The sequence below is a fragment of the Sorex fumeus genome, unplaced genomic scaffold (genome assembly GCF_029834395.1).
Source record: "Sorex fumeus unplaced genomic scaffold, SorFum_2.1 ptg000067l, whole genome shotgun sequence".
NCBI classification, from domain to species: domain Eukaryota; kingdom Metazoa; phylum Chordata; class Mammalia; order Eulipotyphla; family Soricidae; genus Sorex; species Sorex fumeus.
In genome coordinates, this window is record NW_026606124.1 from 804,079 (window position 1) to 831,338 (window position 27,260).

Genomic DNA, 27,260 nt, shown 5'->3' on the forward strand with positions numbered 1-27,260 from the left:
TGGAATGAGGTGACATGACCAAAAGGCACCGACTTCTAGTTACAAGTGAATGAATTCTGGATAAGCGATATATAGCAGGGAGGAAGAGAGTTAACAGTGACATATGTGGAAGTTTCTTAGTAGACTGGAAAAATATTTTTGAACCAACCTGACTATGCTTGTGCTCCAGTCTTTGGGGCCACCTCCCTGGGCCTTAAGAGTAGATCTTAAGTATTTCAGCACATACAAATACAACAGAAATAACATGAGGTGATGGAAATGTTAACTAACCTTATTGTGGTAACTATTTTGCAAGTGTGCATTAAATCCCCACACTTTGCGATCACATGCCAACAAAATCTCAGTAAAAATAGGAAGATTGTGGAAATTTAGGGTGCATCTATTTCCTGAGAAAACTCCAAATCAGTATCTTTTCAAGCAGTAATTTGCTTCTACTCTATAAATAATATTTCTTTCCTAGAATGAGGTTTGTTCCTATAAGTGGCAATATTTCCATCATATAAAAATTGTTATGTTTGATAGCTAAACAACATTATTTGGATATTTTGAAGGCATTTAAAAATACATTAGCTTTGTGTCTGAAGACTTGGGAAATGTCTGGCATAAAGTGATAACGGTGATCCTGCTGAGAACTGATAAATATTTCTGGGAATCCTTTAAACCTAGAGATGTCACTCAGCCATAGGGGTAGTAAACAGTTAGGACCCCACTTTCATTAAGATCACGTCCTACCTCTTCAGGCCAGATGAGCGAGCGGAGGGAAAGTGTGTCAGGCTAAGGCCTTGGGGCTGTGGCCACACAACAGGGAACACAGACCATACCAGGACCATCTAGTTTTTTGCTTTTTTGGGTCACTCCCGGTGATGCACAGGGGTTACTCCTGGTTCTGCACTCAGGACTTAGCCCTGGCAGTGCTCAGGGGACCATATGGGATGCTGGGAATCGAACCTGGGTTGGCCGCGTGCAAGGCAAACGCCCTACCCGCTGTGCTATTGCTCCAGCTCCACCAGGAGCATCTTGACTCCACCTTCACAGCATGAGAAGCAGGGCTGGAATAAAAGTTCCTGGGGGCGGCAGGGAGTGGACGGCAGGGAGTGGAGTGAGATTTTTTCCCTATCTTAGAAGGTGAGAATGGAAAGCACAGAGATATGAAACATGCTCGGCTGGGCAGAGGTGAGAGATGGTTGTGGATCTACCCACAGGGGTCGTCCAGGCAACAAGCAAGATGGCTCGATTCCTCCGCCTCTCGTGGAGAGCCCAGCAAGCTACCGAGAATATCCTGCTTGCACGGCAGAGCCTGGCAAGCTCCTTGTGGCATATTCGATAGGCCAAAAACACTAACAACAAGTCTCACAATGGAGACATTACTGGTACCCGCTCGAGCAAATCGATGAACAATGGGGACAGTGCTACAGTGCCCCCCTCCCTCAATACCCTCCTCCTCTAAGAGGATCTGGTAACTGTAATAAAATATGTGGAAACAGGTACTTTCCCCCTGGCAGGCCCACTGGGATCGCGCTGAAGAACTCACTGGGGCCTCCCACCTTGTCACAGCTGAGGCATGTGGTAACAAGAATGCAGGCTGGCTGCACCCCACTGGGGTGGCCGCTGGGACAGATTCATCAACATGGAGGTGTTGCAGGGACCAGAAGGACATGGGGAAATTGAATGGGATCAAGCATCGGAGGGAAAGGCCAGGGAGGGTAGAAGTCAAGTGCTCGAAGATAAATGGTTGTGAACCCCCGGGGCCAGCAATAAATACACTTAGGGAGAGAGGGCAGGCAGAGGGAAGGGAAAAGTGGACAGAATATTCAAGGGGAAGAAAGATGCTGAATGGAACAACTGCTCCCAAGAAAGCAGGACAAGAAACCAAAGGGAATTCATGAACCGCGAACAAAGCGATGGAGAGCCGAGCGTTCTCCTTCCCCTAGTAACCCACATGGGCTCCGGGGAGGAACAAGCGATGTGAATTGTGGAGGCATCAGTAGGCGAGATCGGAGAGCACCAAAACGGAGTCGCTGTTGAACGGAGGGACGGGTAATGGATGAATTCCAGATGGAGCCCGTTTTGGATGGCAAACTATCCTCCCCGATCAAGATTCACTTGGGGCGTGGGGGAAGGAGTTCAGATGTTGAATGTGTGAATTTCCCCGGCGAAGAGGTGACCCCCGCAGGACGCAGGGCTGACTTTGAACAGGTGATGGAAATGGCCATCCTGGTGGGGCAAGTGCACAGGAGCCAGAAGTCCAGCGAGGCCTGAGTTCCAGTCTCGGCTTTCCTACCTACTCTCAAACTTATCCATCACGTAACCATGGGCAAAGCCCTTGCCTTCCCTGGGCAATGTCCTCTGAGCTTCTGAGTCTGATTAGAAACCTGACACTTACAGGCTGCAAATACTACCCTATGTACCATGGACGCACCATGGATGGTAGCGATTATGATTACTTGGAGCCAAGTTTACGTCTCGAACCGAATTGAGATGGGGGAAGTCTCAGAAATTCCTTGAGTTGGAAAGAGTTGAGAGCCAAACATGTATAAATATACTCCAGAAAGTTAGATTACAAATTCATCCCCACCCCCGCAAATTGGGATGCTCCATAATGTAACCGCAAATAATGATTAAGAATAACAGAAGAGCTATTAAATTACACTCCTTTTCATTATTAGGATTCTCCTTGTCTCTAAAAATGTGTATATCTCTACCAGGAATTAGTGGAAAGTGTTCTAAGAAGCATTATTACCACCTGAATTCTGAGACTTAAATTATTTTAATAAAGTTTCTTTTTTCTTTTAAAAAACACAGCAGATAGTTTTAAGAAATCCTGCAATTTTACCTGATGAGGTCTTGAACGCGACTGTTAAAAGCATCACCTTGGGAGGGTTTGTTTTTCATTTCCTGTGTTGATATTTTTGGTGTATCTGGCCGGCTGTTCCCATCTGGTCGATTGGCAATTAAGCAGTCAAAAACCACAACGCTGACTTTGAGAAGTCCAGTTGTCAAGCCTTCAAATACTTGCTTATTTGTATTTCTTCCCAAAATAGCATTATTTTCATCTGGAACATAAACCTAGATGAAAAAAATACAATAATTATGTTTCGATAAAACCACCCAAAATGAACAGAGAGGATATGGAAAGTTTCTGAAATCAGAAATGACTTTGAAATTCTAGAGGTGGCTATGGAATGCTCCAATATTGGTTCTGAAGTCAGACTGCTGAATTCAAATCTCAGCTTTGCTTATTAACTGAGTGGCCAAGAGCAGGTTAATACTTCCAAGCTTCAATCCCTACACTTAAAAAAGGGATAATGACATCACCTATATGATAGGAATCTTGTGAGGATTGGATAAGCTGACGCCAATACATATAAGAGTAAGTACTTAAATAGTATTTACTCAACTGGATATGTATTGATAACGAATACAGAAAATGAATTAACTGGTAAGCAGCATTTTTCTTCTTTGGCTCTTTGGGTCACACCCAGCGATGCTCAGGGATTACTCCTGGCTCTGCACTCAGGAATTATTCCTGGCGGTGCTTGGGGGACCATATGAGATGCTGGGAATCAAACCTGGATTGGCTGTGCGCAAGGCAAATGCCCTACCCGCTGTGCTATTGCTCCAGCCCCAGCAAATTTCTTTTATGTGAAAAACATCTCATATTTGGGGCTGAGTAAGAGAGATAGTACAGTAGGTAGATTGCTGGACTTTGCCGTGGCTCACCAAGGTTTGATCCCTAGCACCTCATATGGTCCCCGGAGCCAGTCAGGAGTGATCCCTGAGCACAGAGCCAGGAGCAGACCCTGAGCATCACCATGTATAGTACCCTAGCCCCGCAACCCCAAATCTCATTTTTGGCTACAGAGAGATCTCACAGGGCTAGAGAACATACCTGACCTGCACAACGCCCTGGGACCAACAACCCCCTCCCCCCGCCTCCCAGCATGCTATGGCTGTCTAAGCACCAAAAACAAACAGATATATCTTATTTGCATTCATCAGAGAATGAAAAAAAATATTCCCTCCCCCTTTCCAGTATCTGAAGCCACATTCAGCTCTTTGTTTATAGTTATGGAAAGTTTGTACGTTAAAAGTTGGGACCTGGGGCCAGAATCTGGGCTGAATGCTAGGAGTATATAGATGAATTCCTCAATCTTTCTCCATCTGTTTCCTCAATTGTGAAATAAAAAAAATCAGAGTGTCTAGTAAGTTAACCTGTGTAAATTCTGGGTAACGCCTGTCTTCTGCCATGGCTGGGCGGGGTCCATCATTTGGCTGTACATACGGCAGCTAAGCTGGGCATCTAAACTGCCTTTTATTTTTATTTTCAACCAACCCTCTCCAGCACAACACACAGCCTTGCTTTTTGGAGATCTTTGGGAATGAATTCTTAATCCTCCTGGGGTTCTGAGGCATAGCTTTCCTTTCCCATGCTACCCTAAATTTTAGGTATGGGCAACTGCTTTTCAATCATTTGCTCTCCACATTAAAAATACTTTACATGACTTTCCTTCCCACTCTCTTTACTTTTATCAGGGCTTTATCTACTTACTATAGTGTTAGTGGGGCAACTGGCCAAATAACTTTCTGTGTAATTTATAGACTTTAAAATTAAAGATACAACTTTTGAGTTACTTTATACATACTTTTTCTTATAGAAAGAATAATTTGTTTCTGGCAAATCTGATTTCTCCATCATAGAACTTCATATTCCTTTCTTTAAAGAAACAAAGCAAAACAACAACAAAACCTTGCACTTGGCTTTTTATTAAGTACCTTGAACAACACTCAATGCATGGTCACCTAGAAAACTCTTGCTTATCTAGAAATACTTCATGCCCTGATTGCATCGTTTAAGAAGAGACCTGTTATGTTCTATATTAAACTGAAATGTACCTTAGGTCAGAACAGTGTAATACTAAGTTAACATTGTATATATGCTTAGTTGCATTTGAGATTTTCTTCTAGTTAATGTGTAGTGGATACTTTTTTCTTCTAAGCTACCAAAACCTTTTTCTGAGAAATAAATCACTATATATTTAATGTAAAAATTCTTATACTATATAGAATAAAAAATTGCAGATTAAGTAGGTTAATACCCAGTCTTGGCATTTTACTCTTTATAGTATGTAACCTAGCTATTTGAGTCTTAAAACTGTTTTCCTGGTAATAGTTTCCATTTTAGACTTTAAAGTTAAAGTCTAAAATGAAAGACTACTCCTTGCAAACAAAACAACAGTGTCACTTTAATCTGATTTTCCCCCTTCTTTTTGATTTATGCTTATGTTAAATATGTACAAATGAAGTTAAATTAAAAAAAAGAAGAATGTGGTTATGCGGGGTCCCTATTATGGGGCTATGTGAGGTCCCTGTTCTCTCCTGTGCAGAGCCGCTGCAGAGGTTAGAGGTGGCTGTGTTGCCTAACTGCCTGTCCATCTGAGCCAAGGCATCAGGGTGCCATGGACATTCCCAGGTGCCCCTCACTCACCAAAGGTGTGCCCTCTGGGACAGCCTGCAGAAGGAACATTGAAAGTGGTCCTCTTTCATAGAGGGCACCCTCGGGCTCAAGAAAGACCCTCTCCTTATCCACTGGGACTGTTGCTGGGATTGCAGCTTGACACAGTCCTGAGTGTGAAATGATGCATTTACTATTATTAAATACTAAGTGTTAATAACAAACAACAACAACAACAACATAATTATTATTTAATTACAGACACCCGAGTGTCTATAATCATTCTCCCCTTGCCTGCAGTGCTGGGCAGCGAGATCTGAACTGCAGAACCAACAGACCAGGTCTGGCCCACAGCTGCAGAGAAAGCCCACACTATGGGGATTCATCTAGAGTTGAGGGCGACGGAAAATATCCCCCACCCGCCCCGAACACCAGCAGTGACCAGGGAGGCTCAGATTCCTGGGACTCTAGCAGTGACCTCTCTGCTCCCCGGGGTGTTGACTTTCATTACCCTGCACTGGCACTAAGTGGCAGATGTGTCTGTGTGCAAAGCAACACACACACATACACATGTGCATGCGTGCGTGTGCGCGCGCGCACACACACACACACACACACACACACACACACACACACACCCCTACCACAGCAGCCAAGGGGAAACCATCGAGGAATTATACCCTACACCCTGTAATCCTGATAGAAGGCCTACACAGCAAGAAGGAGGAGCTGCTCAGCACTTGGAAAATAATATACAATCTCAAGAAAATGATGAAACAGACGAAATACACCATCACCAGACAGAAACCCAGAGAGAAGTTCAAAGGTAACAGAACTAGGTAACTTATCTGCAGAAGCGTTTAGGGGAATGATTTTAACAATGCTTTGAGGAATAGATGACCCAAACAAGAACTACAACAAGGACAGAAAATTTATTTTAACAAATTTCAAACAGCAATAAAAGATTTAAAGAGTCCAAGAACTAAACTAAAAATACAAGATGGGGCATAATAATGAACAGTAAGTTGCCAACAGAATCAACTGAGATGAAAAATATGAGAGTGAAAAACAGATCAGAAAAAGGAAAAAGAGAGTTAAAAACAACAACCTCAAACAACGTAGCCCTGTGGGATGATCTCAAGAGGAACACCATCCATATCACAGAGTCTCAGACCAAGAAGAGAGAAAACACAGAAACCCTACTGGAAGAAATAATAGCCACGAACTTCTGTCTCTTGGAAGGGGAAACAAATTTAACATCCAAATACAGGAGACTTTTTTGTTTTGGACTCTGAGTTCAAAACAAAAATGATACCCAGAGACATCACAAGATATAATCAAAGTGCTAAAAGGCAAATGGTAAGAACAGAATACCATACGCATCTAGGAAAAATGAATCACATAAAAGGAACCACCTATGTGATTATCTGTGAACTTTTCACGCAGAGACAAAAGGCAACGGCACGTTGTATTTAAAGTGGTGAAAGAAAAGGATGTTCAAGTGACACGACTCTCTCCTGCCAGATTAACACGCAGAATTGAAGACGGGGTAGAGTTTCAGAGACGGACAAAAATGAAAGCAATACATCACCACCAAACTAGTCTAGCAAGAAACGTGAAAGGGACTTTTTATAAAATGAAAAGCAATCCCGCCTAGAAGTGGCCAGGCACCAAAAACAAACAGTGAGGGTGGGGAGGGGAGTAAAAATGGAATTAGTGTAAGATCAAGCTTCCCCATCTGTTCTGGAAGGAGACCCTCGACTTTTCCCAACACAGATGGGAAGATGTTTCCTGCCTTGGGGCTGTCTGGGTCAGGAGAAAAATCCTCTTGTGGCTCTTCTTAATTTATCTTTTTCAGTTTTTCTCCAGAGACAGATTTGCCCCTTGCAATGGTTAGATTACATAGAAAAAAAAAAAAGAGCCGTAAGGCCTGCTGGGGCCCAGATCTCCTGTACTGCCCTCTTCCTTCACCAGCCGTCCCAGGGGTCCCCCAACTCAGTCTGTCTGGGGGGCCCTGAGGCAACCCGGCTGTATGTGCTGGCTCGGCTCCCTCTCTTGGTGAAGGCATGAGGCCCCTAAGTTGGGGTGGGCCACAGCTGGCTGCCCCCGTGAATATGATTGCGTCCACAGCCTCTCATGCCTTGAACATCAATCTGCATGTTCCATTTCAGGGGCAGGAGGCCTCTCCCCACAACCCTGTGCCGAGGAACATGCAGGGTATGTAAAATGATGCTCACAGCACTGATCTTACCCGAGGCTCTGCTCTCGGCATGCGTCCCACTCACCCATTCTGCACAGCCCTCGGAACGAAAGGCAGCTCAGCCCTGGCTGCCACACTTTAGAATTTTTACTATTATAATACAAAACTTCCAAATTAAAACTTTGCCCCCCCAAAAACCCTGGCAGATTAAAAACAGCAATGATAAACCGAGACAACACTAAAAAAACAAAGAAAAAAATGGAAATAGATACCGACATTTCATTCAGTACCCTAAAATGCCAATGGTTCGAATCCACAAATTAAGGGACAGAGTGGAGGACTGAATAAAAAAAAATGAAACCCAACTTTTTGCTACCTGCCGGAAACTCAACTTAGTTCCTAAGATGGCTTAAAGTAAAAGGCTGGAAGATAATTTTAGAAGTAAATGGTAACAATCTAAGAGGCAGGTATTAGTGTTAAGTAAGAGATTTTCTGGCTAAGGAAAGCAGTAGGATTGCGAGGGGCATTATATAACAGTTAAGAACAGTGTAACAAGAAGATATTACTTATTAATAAACCAAAATAAAAAGCAATTATTAACAGAACCCGACCCGGGTTTGATTCCTCCGCCCCTCTCAGAGAGCCTGGCAAGCTATTGAGAGTATCTCCCCCATACGGCAGAGCCTGGCAAGCTCCCCATGGCGTATTCGATATACCAAAAACAGTACCACCAAGTCCCACAATGGAGACATTACTAGTGCCCGCTTGAGCAAATCAATGAACAATGGGAGGACAGTGCTACAGTGCTACAAATGATATTTGTAGCAAATGGACAGATCAACTAAGCAGAATAAGAAAATAAGAGTCTGAAATGATAAAATAGACTGGATGAGCTTAATAGATGTTTAAAAAAATTTCATCCTCAAACAGCAAGAAAAAATTACATATTAAACATATATAGGTATGTATATATATATGTATATGTGTATACACACACACACACACACGCATTTAGAACCTGCCAATAATGATAGCTTTACTTCTTTCCCAATCTGGATTCTTTTATTTATTTTTGGTTCTAATTGTTCCAAGACCTCTAGTACTAAATTACATAGGCGTGTTAAAAGCAGACTTCTTTATTTTCTTCCGGAATTTAAAGTAAAGGGCATCAGACTGTGTATGGTATTAGGTGTGGATTAATATTAACTATACATGGCCCTTTTTGTGTTAAATTATAGTCTTCTAGCCCCATTTTATTGAGTTCCTATCATAAACACGGGCTGAATCTTATCAAATGCTTTCGAAGCTACTGATATTTTGTCAGTAGCTTGAATTCAATGGAATTTTGTCCTATCGATGTAGTATATTACATTAATTTATTTGCATATGTAAAATACCCTTAAATCTCTGTAATAAACCCACGTGTGCTGGAGTGGTCTCTGCAGCATTGCTGTCTGAGCCTGGCCGTTCTTTGGACTCTGATCCCTGCACCACAGTGATTTCAGCTCACGGCAGCAAGGTGACCAGATGTGAACACCTGAGCACCAGTGACCCCTGGAGCACACCCAGAACCTGGGCACCCCCACTAGGTGTGAACTTAGGCAGCGGATGTGTGCAAACCCCACAAACTCAGTGACCATCACAGCTGAGGGTTCAAGCAGTACAACCTGGTATGTGACTCCATGAGAGTACCACCACTAAAAATGTGTGAGCACTACAGCTAGGTGTGTGTGTGTGTGTGTGTGTGTGTGAGAGAGAGAGAGAGAGAGAGAAAGAGAGAGAGAGAGAGAGAGAGAGAGAGAGAGAGAGAGAGAGAGAGAGACCTCCGTCATTATAATATAGACAACAATGAAGGGAAGGGGAACAAGGGAAGAAAAACATTTTTTTAAAGGAAAATGAGAGAAAAAAAGGGAAATGCTTAACTATTCATTAATCCACTGCTTCTCTTAAGTGCCATTGGCTATTATTTTGAATGAACTAATAAATACACCAAAAAATCCATACAATCAGTGATCATTCTATCACAGCTACTAGAAACCTAGATTTTCCTGCCACTAAAAACACAATGGGAACTGAGGAAAATTCAGAAAGACTCCTGAGATTCTAAACTTACTATCATGCACTTCGTCTCTGGCTTGGCTAACATTGGAGTATCGATACCACATGTGGCTAGGGGTCAGGCTGGCTGTCCATCCCTCCAGGGTACCCATACTCAACGGATGCTGAGTTACACAGAACTCACAAAGCTATGATGTGCTGGCTTTCAGAAGAACAAAAATAACACTAGAGAGAAAAGTGACCACTTAAAAGGCAAGCAGTAGCAAAATGGGACCCTAATTCTGAAGGCATGAGAGAGTACAAAAGGCACTGGAACACGAGACTCTGGTTATTTCTATTAGATTCACTAATCTCTATTATCTCTGAAATCAGTAACTACTCATCACTGTACCTGTGCTCAAAATGACAAGTCCGTACTAGCAAAAAAGGTTAAATAATGAGCCATGCGTATTTGGAGCGAGGAGCGGAAAAGAAAAACCAACTTCTATTAGGCTTTTCTACTATGTCCAGTATTCAGTGATTTTCTGCTCATCACATTTAATTATTAGAGATGGACGAAACTTCATCAGAGATGTCAAGCAAGGTGTTCAAGTTGCACAGCTTAATACAAGAGTTAGGATTTGAACTCTATTTATTAGGTTGCAAAGTCCACTTGCTTGCTCGTCCCTCACACTGACTTGCTCACAGTGAACATCATTTTTTCTTTTTTCCTGAGGATTCTGGGAAAATGTTTTCTCTCATGGAGGGAGGTGGAAACTGGTAACAGGCTTACAAGCTAAACATGCTTTTCTGATGCTTCTTCCACTAAATCACTGTCACTGTCCTCCCACGGTTCATCGATTTGCTCGAGCGGGCCCAGTAACATCTCCACTGTGACAATTGTTACTGTGTTTGGCATATCGAATACGTCACGGGTAGCTTGCCAGGCTTTGCCGAGTGGGCGGGATACTCTCGGTAGCTTGCCAGGCTCTGCAAGTGGGGTGGAGGCTTCCACGAAATATATTTTTATTTTTTAATATTTATTTATTTATTTATTGCTTTCTTTTTGGGTCACACCCAGCCATGTTCAGGGATTACACCTGGCTCTGAACTCAGGAATTACTCCTGGCAGTGTTCGGGGGACCATATGGGACGCTGGGAATCGAACTCGGGTCAGCCTCGTGCAAGGCAAATGCCCTACCCACTGTGCTATTGCTTCAGCCCCCTAAGTATATATACATATATTTAAAAAAATGGTTCCATATGAGACTTCCTGGGGCAGGGAATTATCATATTAAGGGGCACTCTGAGTAATTTTAGGTGAGACACAGAGATTCTATATGTGGTTTGATGACCAAATGTAGCTTCTTTACTGACCCCCTAGACAATAAGCTCAGCGTAAATCTAAATTGTATTTACTTGACATTGCAATACAAATAGTACTAGGACCATAGACTATTTCTGTATTCTATGTCTATGGCCAACAATTTTTGATTTTATATCTATACTTAATTTTAGAAGCACCATTTTGGCAATGTCTCATGTAGAGCACGAAAAAAAGGAAAAGCTTCTCCAGTGACCTGGCAGTTAAACAAAGAAACCTGCATATACCCTCCTCCCTCATGAGGCTTGTCAAGGTGAACTGCGGGACTTTACAAGGCCTTTATGTACTGAGTAGTCTTTAACTTAAATAAAAACTTACTTACTTACTGTGACTGACAATACTGTTACTGGTAGGGTTTCACAGGTACAAGGTTGCTATGCCACCCCCTTCACCTGAGTGCCCACTGCCAGCCACCATCACTGTATCAGCCCCCACACCCCCACTCAACCTCTCACCTTGCTTGTAAACTCCGTTGTGTAGACCAGTTTTCAGGCTGTTGTCTTTGGCCAGCTGTTATTACCTTATCAAATTTCTTTCTATTCCACACGTGAGAGTATCATTCTGTAACTGCCTCTCTGCTTCTGACTTCACACATATTTTCCTGTTCTACTCACGCGGCCAGAAAATTGCATGATTTCATCTTTTATTTTTAATTGCCAAGTACTAATCCATGGCATACAAATACCACAGTTTCTTTTTCAACTTTTTGGCTTTTTGGGCCACAGTGGCGATGTCTAGGGGTTACTCCTGCTCTGCACTCAGGAATTACTCCTGGCGGTGCTCGGGGAACATATGAGATGCTGGAGACTGAACCCAGGTCAGCTGCAGGCAAGGCAAATACCCTACTCGCTGTACTCATACCGTAGTTTTGCTCTGACCTATACAAAGTTTCTTTATCTAGTTCTCTGCTCTTAGACACTTGGATGGTGTCCAGATTTGGCTATTGTCAACAATGCTGCTATGGACAGGGGTACTAATGTCATTTTGGAATGGAATTTTTGGGCCCGTGGGGGTAGATACCAAGAAATATCTGGGTAGAATTGCTGGATAGTATGGAAGCTTAGTTATTAGGCTGTTGAGAAGTGTCCATATTATTTTCTGAAAAAGTTGGACCGGTCAGCATTCTTGCAAGCAGTGAGTTGAGTCTTGTTCCACTGTGATTCTTATTTGCTCAGATTCGCTGCCTTGCTTTCAATCCAGTCACACTATTGATGCTGGTTTTCCCAAAGAGTTCCGTTTCCTTCTAATTCCCTCATTTATTATTTATGATCCTTTCACTGTGGAAAAGAGTTTTCATTTGCTTTTAACTTTTGGTGAAGTCTTAAAAAATTTTTTCCCCATATCCCCAGGGCACAAATTTAATTCAACTGGTCACAGAAATTCTCCTCGTCCCTCCTAGATTTTTCTTTGGTTGGTTTGGAAATGATACTACTGAAGTATCAGAACAGGAAACCCGCACTTGACAGAGAAAAGAATGCTGAGATGGCCTGAATTAAGGTGGACCAAAGCATTTACCCTCAGCGAGGCAGAAAGGTTCTTTCTAGACTTGAAAAATGACATTTGATAAAAGAAAAAACGAAAGTCAAAAATCAAAAGTCAAACTGTTCCAAGCCAGGCATCCATACTGTAGCGAGCCCCCTTTCAGAGCAGCACACTGTACTATTGTCTTCTGTTAGGCAGAGGTAAAATAACTCGTTGACAGTCCACTCTCGGGGCACCCAAGAGATGAAATGCACACCAAGGTTTCTGATGCACGCCTGTGACCAACACTCAGACCTGAACTCCCAGCACAGTGGCTGGCGAAGCACACAGCGGCAGGCCAGCTGGCTAGGAAAGGCGTCTGGGCAGCATCCTCCCTCCCCCAGGCCACTCACCACCGGACTGGACTGCACACCTGGCGCACCTGAGTCAGGAGCACATTCCATTCTGGGGTGGGTGGTCTGGGGGAGGGCAGGGGCGAGTTACCTTCCCAGCATGCAGCAGGGCTTCTAACTCCCACCTGCTGGGCTGTACCAGGCCTGGCCTGGGAGAGGAAAAAAACAAGAGTTGGGTTGCTCCTGGCTCTTCTGAATCTGCCACTCTTGAGGCAGAAATCTAAAACCACCATTTCTTTTCAATGAATGAAAGGTATTTCCTATAACACACTGGCATGCTACAAGTTGATTTCAAGTCTATAGACTTCTTACAGAATTTCCCCTTCCTTTCAGAAGGCATCTCACCTTCATAAGGTGTGAAGACAATTCATATAGTTTTAGACTTAGGAAAAGAAACCTAAATTTTATTTTTTGTATTTTATATTTGAGGAAACCATGATCCAGAGGAGAAAAAAAGTTTTCTGAGAACAGACCATCAGAATTGGAGTAAAACTTCACTGCAAACCGACTTCAAGGAGAAACCCAATATTTATAGTTTCAGAAGCACCAAATCCAGAGACAAAGTGCTGTAGCAAAATTAAATTAAGTCATTATCACTTTTTAAAGACTCGGGTTTTTTTCCCTTAAAACTTTCTACCACCAAAGTGTTTTGAAAAACTTTCTACTTTCTTTCAGTAGAGCAAGATGTTTTAGTAGTAGTATAAATCCACTCTTTTGTAACACAATTCCATTAAAGAGAAAATTAACTTGGTAAACAGTGGAAATTCTATCCAATTAATTTTCAATGTTCGGAAACTGGTTTTCCCTAGTTTTTAGCTGTGCAGTGTGTTCACTATGGTTATAATCTGAATTAAGTTGACTGAGAGCCCATAGGAGATTGTTTAGAAACAATCAGGATAAGCGTTGGTATAGGAAAAAACAAACAGAAAAACCCCTCCCTGGACCCCCAGCCTCCAAATGTACAATTTGGCAGGGCATAAGCAGCAGGTACAAATTTTTATCTTTTGGGCATCTTTAATTTCCTTTAGCTAGAGACCATTACATATAAAAAAACTCTGTCATTCCACTCCTATTTTATCATCATGTTATATTATATACATAAAGACAGAACACACGAAAGACATTTATCCTAATGCTACTTGCTTTGAAAGAATAAAACTAATTATGTTGAAATGGGCAATAGCTTTTCAACATTATCTTGAAAAAAAATTGCACAAACATGGCTAGAGGAAGCCCAATGAGCTCAGGACATGCCATGCATACCACTCTCTCACAGCAATATTTTAAAAACCTCCCTAAATTCTATGGTGCTGGGAACTGAACTGAGGTTGGCTGTGTGTAAGGTAAGCGCCATAAGCCCTGGACTTTCTCTTTGGCTCTCATCAGACATATGTGGATGCACAGTTCAGCTGTATGAAATACAACCACAATGGGCAGCACTGATCTCTCCCTCAGCTCCTTAACTAGCTTCACTTCACTTAATCGCACTTAACTTCCCGTTAGTCGGCGATTTGCTCGAGCGGGCGCCAGTAACGTCTCCATTTGTCCCTGTCACGTGCTAGTGTAGCCCAATGGCGTCTGTTCGCTCGAGGAACACGAAGAGCCTCAAACCGATCGTTCATGATCTTGATGAAGAAGTCTGACCATCTGGTAGGTGGGTGGCCACACGGTCTTTTGACATCCCGTGGAATCCAGTCGGTAACAGCTCTAGTCCAGCGGTCATCTTTAAATCTCATTACGTGACCAGCCCATCTGATTTTTGACACGTTGGCAAACGAGACAGCGTCCCTAATTCTTGATCATAGACGGATGTCAGAACTCCAGATTCTTTCTTTCATTTGAGTGAAACGTGATATTCCAAGCATAGCTCTTTCAATTCCTCTTTGGGAGACCCGAATAGCGTTCTCATCCTGTTTGCGTAGGGCCCAGGTCTCTGAGGCATATGCAGGAAGAACAGTGGAATCAAAGAGAAGTGCCCAGAGCCGGAGGTTCTTCATCCTCTTAGCTATTTCTTCGACGTTCTTGAAGGTGTTCCAAGCCGCTCTCTTCCTCCTGCGCAGCTCGGGTGCCAGGTCATTTGTCATGTTGACTTCTCGACCTGGGTACACATAGCTGTTGCATTCGGAGATGGTCGTTCTGTTGAGAGCAAATGGGGCATCAGGAATGAGGCTGTTTCTCATAAACATTGTCTTCGTAAGATTCAGCTGTAGTCCTGCCTTTCCACACTCACGGTCAAAGTCGGCCAGCATTTGTGCCGCTTGGCTGATGTTTGGTGTTATTAAAACAATGTCATCAGCAAAGCGGAGGTGGTGTAGTTGCCGACCATCTATCTTCACTCCCATTCCTTCCCATTCCAGTCGTCGCATGATGTTCTCGAGGGTGGCACTGAAGAGTTTCAGTGAAATGGTATCACCCTGCCGCACCCCTCTCTTGACATCAACGATCACTTCTTTGTAGAATGGTGACATCCTGGTAGTGAATCCGCAGTACAGCTCACGGAGGATCTTGATGTATTGGGCTTGAATGCCCTGATTGGCTAGGGCTTCAATGACCGCTTCCGTCTCAACAGAATCAAAGGCCTTCTTTAAATCAATGAACGTTAAACAGAGTGGCATCTTGAACTCCCGAGAAACCTCAATGAGCTTGGTTATCGTGCGGATATGGTCGATGGTGCTGAATCCTTTGCGGAACCCTGCTTGCTCGCATGGTTGTCCTTCATCTAGTGTTCTGCCAATCCTATTCAGGATGACTCGAGTGAACAGCTTGTAGATGACAGACAATAGGCAGATCAGGCGATAGTTGCCAATGTCATGGATGTCTCCCTTCTTGAACAGTAGTACGGTCCTGCTGGTTTTCCATTGGGACGGAACCTTGCATTCAGACAGGTAGCGAGTGAAGAGCCGAGCCAGTGTATTGATGAGTACTGACGGCAGGTTCTTCAGGTGTTCAGGTCTGACCTTTTCTGGGCCGGGTGCTGTTTGTTTCTTTACCGACGAAATGGCGTGTCGGATTTCGGAAGGGAGAACGTTGGGAACGACATATCCATCCTGTGGAATTTGGTATGTCGGCAAACTAGCTTCATTTTGTAAAATTAAAACTCAATATTCAAGGAATAGTGACTTTCCATTCTCCCAACCCTCAGGAACCACCATTCTACTTTCTGTCATTATTTATTTTTTGCTTTTTGGGTCACAACTGGCAGTGCTCAGGAGTTACTCCTGGCAGTGCTCAGGGGACATATGGGATGCTGGGAATCAAACCTGGGTCGGCCGCGTGCAAGGCAAACGCCCTACCCACTGTGCTATGGCTCCAGACCCACACTTTCCACTTTCTGTCTTTATAATTCAGGATGTGTACTGACCCTGGGAGGAGGTGTGTGTGTGTGTGTGTGTGTGCGTGCGCGTGCACACACACATGAGAGAGAGAGAGAGAGAGAGAGAGAGAGAGAGAGAGAGAGAGATTGGAGACTGCGGATTACTATTGGGTGCGGATTACACTCCCATCCTCTCACCCTTCTCTGAAAGAACAAAGTAGGAGGACATGCCTGCCCGCCCCTTTCCCATTAAAGCCTTGGATTCTCCCCAAGAGCACCTTCTGTTCTCACTGCATAGATTTCCTGCAGCAATACCAGCAGAGGTGCAGGGCAACAGGATGACAATTCCAGCAGTTAACCCTGCGTGCATTTTCCGAGGGAAGATGAGTTACTTTATGGAATTCTAATTATTCCAGTTTCCTCAGAACTCACAAGGGCAGTGAGAGTAGGTAGATTCACTTGGACTCTTGCTTAACCGGACCAATCCTTCCACCCAGACTGGAGTGATTTTATCGGAGAAGAAAACTCGGGCTCGCAGAGGTCACATTCCGACTGAGTTGGGCCTGAGATCCAGGCACTCTTGTTGCCCAGTCCTGGGCCTTTAAATGCTTTACTATACTGAAGTGAAGATTCATCAAGATGACATGAGAAAGTGCTGGAGAACGGGAGGGCACCACACAAGTGTGAAGGAATTTTTATTACCACTTCCCAGCACATGTCCACAAGGGAACAAGATGGGGTAAATGAAAATTCAGGCTTCACCCACGGCTGAGGAAACATTTAAACAGTGTTCCCCACTGGCAGAGCTGCCCTGAATATTTTTAAAGGTACAATCATAGGCAAATAGATGAATATATCATTTCCTCAAGGGTACTTTTACAATTTGTGCGTACAGAAACGGGGGTTGAATCTTGGCTTAATTTCTTTAGGTTGACCTAAGTAGTCGGGGGGTGGGGGTTCACATGTTACGGGTAATCATTGAGCCTTGAGTGTTACTCTGTAGGAAGGAGGCTAACATTCTGGAGAAACAGTCACAGGGAGATCATAAAGTAGATAAATTCACACAAAGAAGGAAACACACATCCATCATATACATTTCACCTCCAGGTGAAACGAGAGTCTCATGATCTGACCCACGAAGCACTTAAGCTTTACTATAATTTCTTTCATTCCTTTGACTAACATTTTCTGACTGTGTGTCCGAGATTCTGCGATGAGCTCAGTGGGTAAAGAGACGTAGTCCTGCCCTCGTGAGTTCTGAGGAAACTGGAATAATTAGAATTCCATGAAGTAACTCATGGCTGTGAGAGGCCTGGTGCAAGGAATCCGGCTCTGAGAAGGTGACCCCTGACCACGTCTCACAGAGGGAGAAGTGAGTTGGGGGTGGCAGTATAGACCCTGCTATTGGTGCAGAGATGAGGGAAACTGCAGGGAGAATGATGCAGGGCAGAGCGTGGCCTTCTGGGCATTGCTTCTGTGGTGAAGGCAGAACATGAGACAGCTTGGACGGGCCTGCTGTGTTCCACTCATTAAGGAGTCTGGCTCTAAATCTTTCTTTATTGGGCCATGCAGATGGTGTTAAAAATTACCAGGGGATGCTAGGATTGAACATGGGGCTCGGAGAGGTAAAGCAGGTCCTTCAGCCCTTGGGCTGTCTCCCTGGCCCTGGCTCTTACAACTTTTTCTTCTTCTTCTTTTTTTTTTTCTGATGTGGGGAATTGAACTCAGGCGCTGCCCCTCCCCCCCCCACCAATATGGGCAGGGCATGTCCTCTCCCACTACGCCACCTTCCGAGCACGTGGTTCTTCATCATGAAGGTGATGGGTGAGACCCTGAAGGATTCATTTGAGAAGAAAGACACATGGCAATGTGGAGGCTGTTATATTATGGAAAACAAATGCAGAGAAGGAGGCCGCTGTATTTCCACAGAAGTGCGGGGATGGGGGATTGGAGAACAATCTAAATGTAGGCTTAAGGAGCGGGAAGGATGAGGAGTAAAAAGAGGGATGGTTTTGAAAGACTCCCTCTGTTTCTGGCTTGGATGACGGCATTAGTTACTGCGATGAGGACCAATGGCAGGAGAAGGAGGAAGGAAGACGGGCCCCGCTGTGAGTATGCTAAGTTCCAGGTACTGGGTCTGGAGACGCTGATTTGGGCTGTGAGTGTGTGGACAGCAGTTGAAGCCACATACATAAAACTGTCCATGAAGACGACACAGCCTCAGGCGGGGGAGAAGATTAATGCCAAAGGGGATCCTGTGGGAAACAGCGATATCTGCTGCACAGCTCACTGGGAGGACCGTTGGAAGAGGGACTGACATAAACCGAGGCAGGGAAGAATTTCACCTTGGAACCATGGCGATCCAAGCGAAGGCCGTGCGTGTGCAGCAAGGCACGGACGTGAGGAGAGAGGACGTGGACAGCTCTGCAAGCTGCTTGGTGGTGACCATCTGACCAGAAGCCAGTGAGCTAAAACTTCTCTTCTACTGGACAGAGCCAGCGTGTCTGGAGAGTGGAACGTCGAAGCCTGGCGATGCTGGCATTCTGAAAGTGAGAACTCACTTCGGCGGTTTGGACAAAAACACACGCGGGAACGAAATTCTTCGGAGGGGAAAACAAGGAAAGCGCGGGACTCAACGTGAGTAATCCGATCCGACGTAGAGGCCAGACTTTCCCCAGTTAACTGCAGGCAGCAGTAAGTCATTTTCAAAACTGTCATTTGTTTTGCTAAGAAGGCCTACTGGCTATCTATCAAACCATATGTGGAATATACAAGCTGAAGGAGAGGGCGCGGTCTTCCTCTTTCACAGCATTCACTTGGGGAACGTACTCCCGTACTCCCGTAAGTGACATTTCTCACCGCATAATGTAAATCTCAAAGAGGGGTGAGAGGAAGCAAGATTTGGAAAAGCCGTCTCTGTCCTGCCACATCTTCGATGAGACTCCCTGGCCCAGAGTCCCTTTAGGAAACCGTTTTGTTCATGTCCGTAAACATCCCGGTGCCTCAATCTGCAAAATTCCTTCACAGACAGCAGCTGAAATACCAGATTAGTCCTTCTGTTTTTAGCTGAGATTCTTGGTGACCTCTTAGACAAAGATCATTCAGATATTTGTAAGTAATTTGGGGAAATTCTTTTCTACTTTTTCCTTCCTGATTACCATCCCCATCCGAGGAGCTATCTTTGGCCCTGGTGCTTTAGGCCAGGGTTCACTATTGGCTTCCTCCATCTAAGATAACCACCAATGGCCCACCCTTAGGTGAAATAATCCACTTCCCAACACACACCTTCATTATCCCCCCCCACCTCCTTTTTTAAATACCAAAGGACTGAACTTTCTATTCTTCTTTGGGAGACCTGAATAGCGTTCTCATCTTGTTTGCGCAGGGCCCAGGTCTCTGAGGCATATGTTAATGCAGGAAGAACAGTGGAATCAAAGAGATGTGCCCGGAGCCGGAGGTTCTTCGTCCTCTTAGCTATTTCTTCGACGTTCTTGAAGGCGTTCCAAGCCGCTCTCTTCCTCCTGCGCAGCTCGGGTGCCAGGTCGTTTGTCATGTTGACCTCTCGACCTAGGTACACATAGCTGTTGCATTCGGAGATGGTCATTCCGTTGAGAGCGAATGGGGCATCAGGAACGAGGCTGTTTCTCATAAACATTGTCTTCGTAAGATTCAGCTGTAGTCCTACCTTTCCACACTCACGGTCAAAGTCGGCCAGCATTTGTGCCGCTTGGCTGATGTTTGGTGTTATTAAAACAATGTCATCAGCAAAGCGGAGGTGGTGTAGTTGCCGACCATCTATCTTCACTCCCATTCCTTCCCATTCCAGTCGTCGCATGATGTTCTCGAGGGTGGCACTGAAGAGTTTCGGTGAAATGGTATCACCCTGCCGCACCCCTCTCTTGACATCAACGATCACTTCTTTGTAGAATGGTGACATCCTGGTAGTGAATCCGCAATAGAGCTCACGGAGGATCCTGATGTATTGGGCTTGAATGCCCTGATTGGCTAGGGCTTCAGTGACCGCTTCTGTCTCAACAGAATCAAAGGCCTTCTTTAAATCAATGAACGTTAAGCAGAGCGGCATCTTGAACTCCCGAGAAACCTCAATGAGCTCGGTTATCGTGTGGGTATGGTCGATGGTGCTGAATCCTTTGCGGAACCCGGCTTGCTCGCATGGTTGTCCTTCATCTAGTGTTCTGTTAATCCTATTTAGGATGACTTGAGTGAACAACTTGTAGATGACAGACAATAGGCAGATCGGGCGATAGTTGCCAATGTCATGGATGTCTCCCTTCTTGAACAGTAGTACGGTCCTGCTGGTTTTCCATTGGGACGGAACCTTGCATTCAGACAGGTAGCGAGTGAAGAGCCGAGCCAGTGTATTGATGAGTACTGACGGCAGGTTCTTCAGGTGTTCAGGTCTGACCTTGTCTGGGCCGGGTGCTGTTTGTTTCTTTACCAACGAAATGGCGTGTCGGATTTCGGAGGGGAGAACGTTGGGAACAACATACCCATTCTGTGGAATTTGGTATGTTGGCAAGTGGACATGGCTATCGAAGAGATTTGAGTAGAAGTCATGGATAATCTTCTCCATTGCCGTTCTGGAGGATGTGATGGATCCATCAGGACGTCGGAGGGCAGTCATCTTGCTCTTATAGTTGGCGAAGGACAGGTGGGCGTTACGAATACTTTTCCCGGCTTCTGCCGCATCTACCAGTACTTCTGCTCTTCTCTCTTTGAGGTCTTCCTTGATCGCATCTCTGCACTGCTTTGCGAGCTCGGACGTTAGCTTGCGGTTGCCTGAGGCATGCGCCAAACCACGCTGGAGAATTAGCCCAAGAGTTTTCGAAGATAGGCGACTTTTTGTGGCTATCTCTCTCTTGGCGTTCCTCGCACATTCATGGAGGTGCTGAACCAGTCGATTGTATTCCTCGTCAATGTTGTCAACAATGGCATCTTCCCATGTTGCCGCAATAGTACCAAAGAGTTCCCAGTTGGTGGTCATTCTGGGAGTTCTCTTTTTGAACTTTGCAGCCCTTTCTCCCCGCTCTGTGAAGTAGAATTTTGCACGAAGGAGACGGTGGTCCGATCCCGTTCGAAATTTTGGGACAACAGCGACATCAGTCAGGCAAAACCATCGATTGAATATGATGTGGTCTATTTCGTTGTGGAATCGTCCACCGGGAGATTCCCATGTCCATCGTTTAGATTCTGCCTTCTGGAACTGTGAGTTACCATGGATGGTCTTGGTCGACATGATGAACTCTGACAGTCTCTCACCCTGTTCGTTCCATTCTAGGCCATGGGTCCCGATGTGAAGTTCTTCAGCTGATCTTCTCGGTCCTATCTTGGCATTAAAATCACCCACAATGATCTTGTAGAAGGTGTGGTCTTCTTTATAGAACTTCTCTAGCTCCATGTAGAACTTCTCGATTTCTCTTTCATCATAATGAGATGTTGGTGCGTAGACAACGAAGATAGAAACTGCAGGCAGTGAGCCACATCTATTCAAATGTAAACGTCCGATTCGGGTTGTTAGGCATTCGAATGAATCAATGCTCTTGGCCAAGTTTGTGTTGACAAGGACACCGATGCCTCCAACACCTCTTTTATCGCATGTTCCGAGGAACAATTCTTCTCCAGTGTCGAAAACGGCATGGTGAGATTCGTGCCTTCTTGTCTCGGTCAGACCAATGATGTCGTACTTGATCATTCGCGCTTGTACCATCAGGTCCTCGATGGATGCATCTGATGCTAGCGTACGTGCATTGAAAGTACAGACGGGAGGAGGGAGGAGCGCGGACCCCCAGCGACCCCAAGCCCAGCGCGCGTCCATCCGGAGCAGCGCGCCCGGCAGCACACCGGCCCCTCCCATCCAGGTGGGTTGGAGGACCCGAGCGGAGCCCCGCCCCTGAACCCGGACGCTCGGCGGGCCGCCCAGCGAGCGCAGCCGGAGGAGGGAGGAGCGCGGACCCCCAGCGACCCCAAGCCCAGCGCGCGTCCATCCGGAGCAGCGCGCCCGGCAGCACACCGGCCCCTCCCATCCAGGTGGGTTGGAGGACCCGAGCGGAGCCCCGCCCCTGAACCCGGACGCTCGGCGGGCCGCCCAGCGAGCGCAGCCGGAGGAGGGAGGAGCGCGGACCCCCAGCGACCCCAAGCCCAGCGCGCGTCCATCCGGAGCAGCGCGCCCGGCAGCACACCGGCCCCTCCCATCCAGGTGGGTTGGAGGACCCGAGCGGAGCCCCGCCCCTGAACCCGGACGCTCGGCGGGCCGCCCAGCGAGCGCAGCCGGAGGAGGGAGGAGCGCGGACCCCCAGCGACCCCAAGCCCAGCGCGCGTCCATCCGGAGCAGCGCGCCCGGCAGCACACCGGCCCCTCCCATCCAGGTGGGTTGGAGGACCCGAGCGGAGCCCCGCCCCTGAACCCGGACGCTCGGCGGGCCGCCCAGCGAGCGCAGCCGGAGGAGGGAGGAGCGCGGACCCCCAGCGACCCCAAGCCCAGCGCGCGTCCATCCGGAGCAGCGCGCCCGGCAGCACACCGGCCCCTCCCATCCAGGTGGGTTGGAGGACCCGAGCGGAGCCCCGCCCCTGAACCCGGACGCTCGGCGGGCCGCCCAGCGAGCGCAGCCGGAGGAGGGAGGAGCGCGGACCCCCAGCGACCCCAAGCCCAGCGCGCGTCCATCCGGAGCAGCGCGCCCGGCAGCACACCGGCCCCTCCCATCCAGGTGGGTTGGAGGACCCGAGCGGAGCCCCGCCCCTGAACCCGGACGCTCGGCGGGCCGCCCAGCGAGCGCAGCCGGAGGAGGGAGGAGCGCGGACCCCCAGCGACCCCAAGCCCAGCGCGCGTCCATCCGGAGCAGCGCGCCCGGCAGCACACCGGCCCCTCCCATCCAGGTGGGTTGGAGGACCCGAGCGGAGCCCCGCCCCTGAACCCGGACGCTCGGCGGGCCGCCCAGCGAGCGCAGCCGGAGGAGGGAGGAGTGCGGACCCCCAGCGACCCCAAGCCCAGCGCGCGTCCATCCGGAGCAGCGCGCCCGGCAGCACACCGGCCCCTCCCATCCAGGTGGGTTGGAGGACCCGAGCGGAGCCCCGCCCCTGAACCCGGACGCTCGGCGGGCCGCCCAGCGAGCGCAGCCGGAGGAGGGAGGAGTGCGGACCCCCAGCGACCCCAAGCCCAGCGCGCGTCCATCCGGAGCAGCGCGCCCGGCAGCACACCGGCCCCTCCCATCCAGGTGGGTTGGAGGACCCGAGCGGAGCCCCGCCCCTGAACCCGGACGCTCGGCGGGCCGCCCAGCGAGCGCAGCCGGAGGAGGGAGGAGTGCGGACCCCCAGCGACCCCAAGCCCAGCGCGCGTCCATCCGGAGCAGCGCGCCCGGCAGCACACCGGCCCCTCCCATCCAGGTGGGTTGGAGGACCCGAGCGGAGCCCCGCCCCTGAACCCGGACGCTCGGCGGGCCGCCCAGCGAGCGCAGCCGGAGGACAGCGGGGATCCCAGGATCCTGGGAGGGAGTGGCCTGGGATTGTGTAGGGGCGTGGCCTCTAAGAAGGGGGCGTGGCCTAAAAGTGGGCGTGGCCTGCTTCCTGGCGGGCGGCCGCTAACGCGGCCGCAGGTATATCACTCACTTCAATCAACTTGGACCTGCATCCTTTCATCCTTTTCATCAATTTATTACCTAATACCAAACAAAATTCCTCACCTCTTCTACTACAATTCAACAAAATCCCACTCGCCTACTCCATTTCCAACAAAAGTTCAGTTGGAAAATAGCTATACAAGTTCAGTAGTAAATAGTAACGCCTCCAAAAGTTTCACTCAATGTCAGTTATAAAACAAAGAATAACGCCTGATTGAGAAGAAGGTCAGACTCAGAAAGGTAAAAGAGGCGCATCTACCAGCAACAAAGCGGAACGGCTCCTGGCAGCCTCTCCTCACTCAACTAGAACAGTAGCAGCGAGTGTGAAGGACCAAACCACACTGGTCACAATGGTAAAGCAACGCAAAAGCCCACCAAACTTTCTTATTCACGAGGCTAGCCCAGACGACACCAACAGTACTATAGCGTTAGACAACCTCTCTGACAAGGAATTCAGAATGGAGCTACTCAGGATGCTTAGGGAACTAAAAGAAACAATGGAAACCAATGCCAATAAAAGACAAGAGGATTTGAAGGCAGAAATGAGGAAAATGCAATCGGAAATGTCGGACCTGAAAAACCTGGTAGCCGAATTGAAAACCTCAGTGGAAGGCCTCAGCAGCAGAGTAACAGCGGCTGAGAACAGAATCAGTGAGCTCGAAGATCAAGTTCAGAGTCTTGTCAGAAAAGAGCAGAAAATGGAAAAGAGACTCACAGTTCGAGAACAGATGGCAAGAGAAGATCGTGATGAAGCCAAGAGGGGTAACATAAGAATTATTGGAGTCCCAGAGGGACGGGAAGAAAACCTTGACGAAGAAGAAACTGTCAAAGAAATCATTGCTACAGCGTTTCCAGAGCTGAAGAAAACTTGTGACCACATCCAGGAGGCCCGAAGGGTACCGGCTAGAAGAAATCCGAATAAAAATACCCCAAGACACATCCTGATCAAAATGACGAAAACTTTAGACAGAGACAAAATTCTGAAAGCAGCAAGATCGAAGAAAGAAATCTCTTACAAAGGAGCATCCTTAAAATTCACTGCTGATTTTTCTGATGAAACCCTCAGGGCCCGAAAACAGTGGTGGGACATAGTGAAAAAACTCAATGAAATAAATGCTTCTCCAAAAATACTTTACCCAGCGAGACTCTCATTCATAATAGAAGGAACAACACACAGTTTCACGGACAAACAGCAGCTCAGGAACTTCATAGACTCAAAACCATGGTTACGAGTACAACTAAATGGGCTACTTTAAGGCAAGACAGACCTCTCAAATACACCAAATTTCAACAGAACAATGGGACAAAATCCCATAACAATAATCTCTCTCAATGTCAATGGGCTAAACGCAACAATTAAGAGACATAGAGTGGCAGGATGGATTAGAAAATTGAACCCAACATTCTGCTGCCTGCAAGAAACACATCTCAATAGTCAAAGCAAACACAGACTCAGAGTCAAAGGCTGGAAAACAATCCTACAGGCAAACAGCTCCCAGAAAAAAGCTGGGGTAGCTATCCTAATATCAGACCACATCGATTTCAGAGTGAAGAAGGTCATAAGAGACAGTGAAGGTCATTTCCTATTGACCAAAGGATCTGTACAACAGGAAGAACTTACAATAATAAATGTATATGCACCTAATGAGAGACCAGCAAAGTACTTAAAACAACTACTCATAGATTTGGAAAAAGAAATCGATAGCAACACAATACTAGTGGGAGACCTCAACACCGCTTTGTCACCTCTTGATAGATCAACCAGACTCAAGCTTAGCAAGGACATACTTCATCTGAGGGAAACAATGGAAGAAAGGGGCTTAGTAGATATATACAGGACACTTCATCCACAAAAAGCTCAATACACATTCTTCTCAAGCGTACATGGAACATTCTCCAAGATAGACCACATGCTGAGCCACAAAACATGCCTCCAAAAAATTAAGAAGATAGAGATTGTATCAACAATCTTCTCAGACCATAATGCGCTGAAATTAGAAGTAAATCACACACAAAAACAGAAAACTAAATTAAACACATGGAAATTAAACAGTGCGCTATTAAACAACAAGTGGCTTAGACAGGAAATTAAAGAGGAAATCAAAAGATTCCTAGAAACGAATGAAAACAAGGACACGAGTTACCAAAACCTATGGGACACAGCAAAAGCAGTCTTAAGAGGAAAGTTTATAGCTCTACAAGCATTCCTCAGGAAGGAGGAGCGAGCCCACATAAATAAACTAACCTCACAGCTTAAGAACTTGGAGAAGGACCAACAAAAGGAGCACAACCCTAACAGGAGGAAGGAAATAATAAAACTCAGAGCAGAGATTAACGAGATGGAAACCCAGAAAACAATCCGAAAGATCAATGAAACCAAGAGCTGGTTCTTTGAGAAAATTAACAAAATCGATAAGCCCCTAGCAAAACTCACAAAGAAAGGGAGAGAGAAAACCCTAATAAACCGAATCAGAAATGAAAAGGGGGTCATTACAACAGAAACTACAGAAATTCAAAGGATCCTCAGGGAGTACTTTGAAAAGCTTTATGCCACAGAACATCAAAACCTCGAGGAAATGGATAAATTCCTAGACTCCTACAGACTCCCAAGGCTGAACCAAGAAGACCTGGAATACCTGAACAGACCTATCACCATCAAGGAAATTGAAATGGTAATAAAAAGTCTCCCCAAGCACAAAAGCCCTGGCCCGGATGGATTCACCAGTGAATTCTTCCAAATCTTTAAAGAAGACTTACTCCCAATCCTCTTTAAGCTTTTCCATGAAATTGAAATATCAAATACACTTCCGAACAGTTTCTATGAAGCAAATATCACACTGATTCCAAAAGCAGACAGAGATAACACAAAGAAAGAGAACTACAGGCCGATATCCCTGATGAACACAGATGCAAAGATCCTCAACAAACTACTAGCAAATAGAATCCAACTACTCATCAAAAAGATCATACACCATGACCAAGTAGGATTCATCCCAGGGATGCAAGGATGGTTCAACATTCGGAAATCAATCAACATAATCCATCATATCAACAAAAGAAAAGATAAAAAGCATATGATCATATCAATAGACGCAGAGAAAGCATTTGACAAGATCCAGCACCCCTTTATGATGAAAACCCTAGCCAAAATGGGCATAGAGGGGACTTTCCTCAACATAGTTAAAGCCATCTACCACAAGCCTACAGCAAGCATCATCCTCAATGGGGAAAAACTGAGAGCCTTCCCTCTAAGATCAGGGACGAGACAAGGATGCCCACTCTCTCCACTGCTGTTCAATATAGTACTGGAAGTACTTGCAATAGCAATTAGGCAAGAAAAAGACATTAAGGGCATTCAGGTAGGAAA

The 27,260-nt window shown here is 46.3% G+C and overlaps 1 protein-coding gene across 1 annotated transcript in view; it reads right to left on the minus strand.

Annotated features, from left to right (window-relative positions):
• SCAPER (S-phase cyclin A associated protein in the ER) overlaps positions 1–27,260 on the minus strand; it is a 377,689-nt gene that overhangs the window by 74,005 nt on the left and 276,424 nt on the right. Inside the window, exon 25 of the mRNA XM_056128752.1 lies at positions 2,834–3,066. Within this exon, the coding sequence (XP_055984727.1) occupies positions 2,834–3,066 (233 nt within the window). The remainder of the gene's footprint in view (positions 1–2,833; positions 3,067–27,260) is intronic.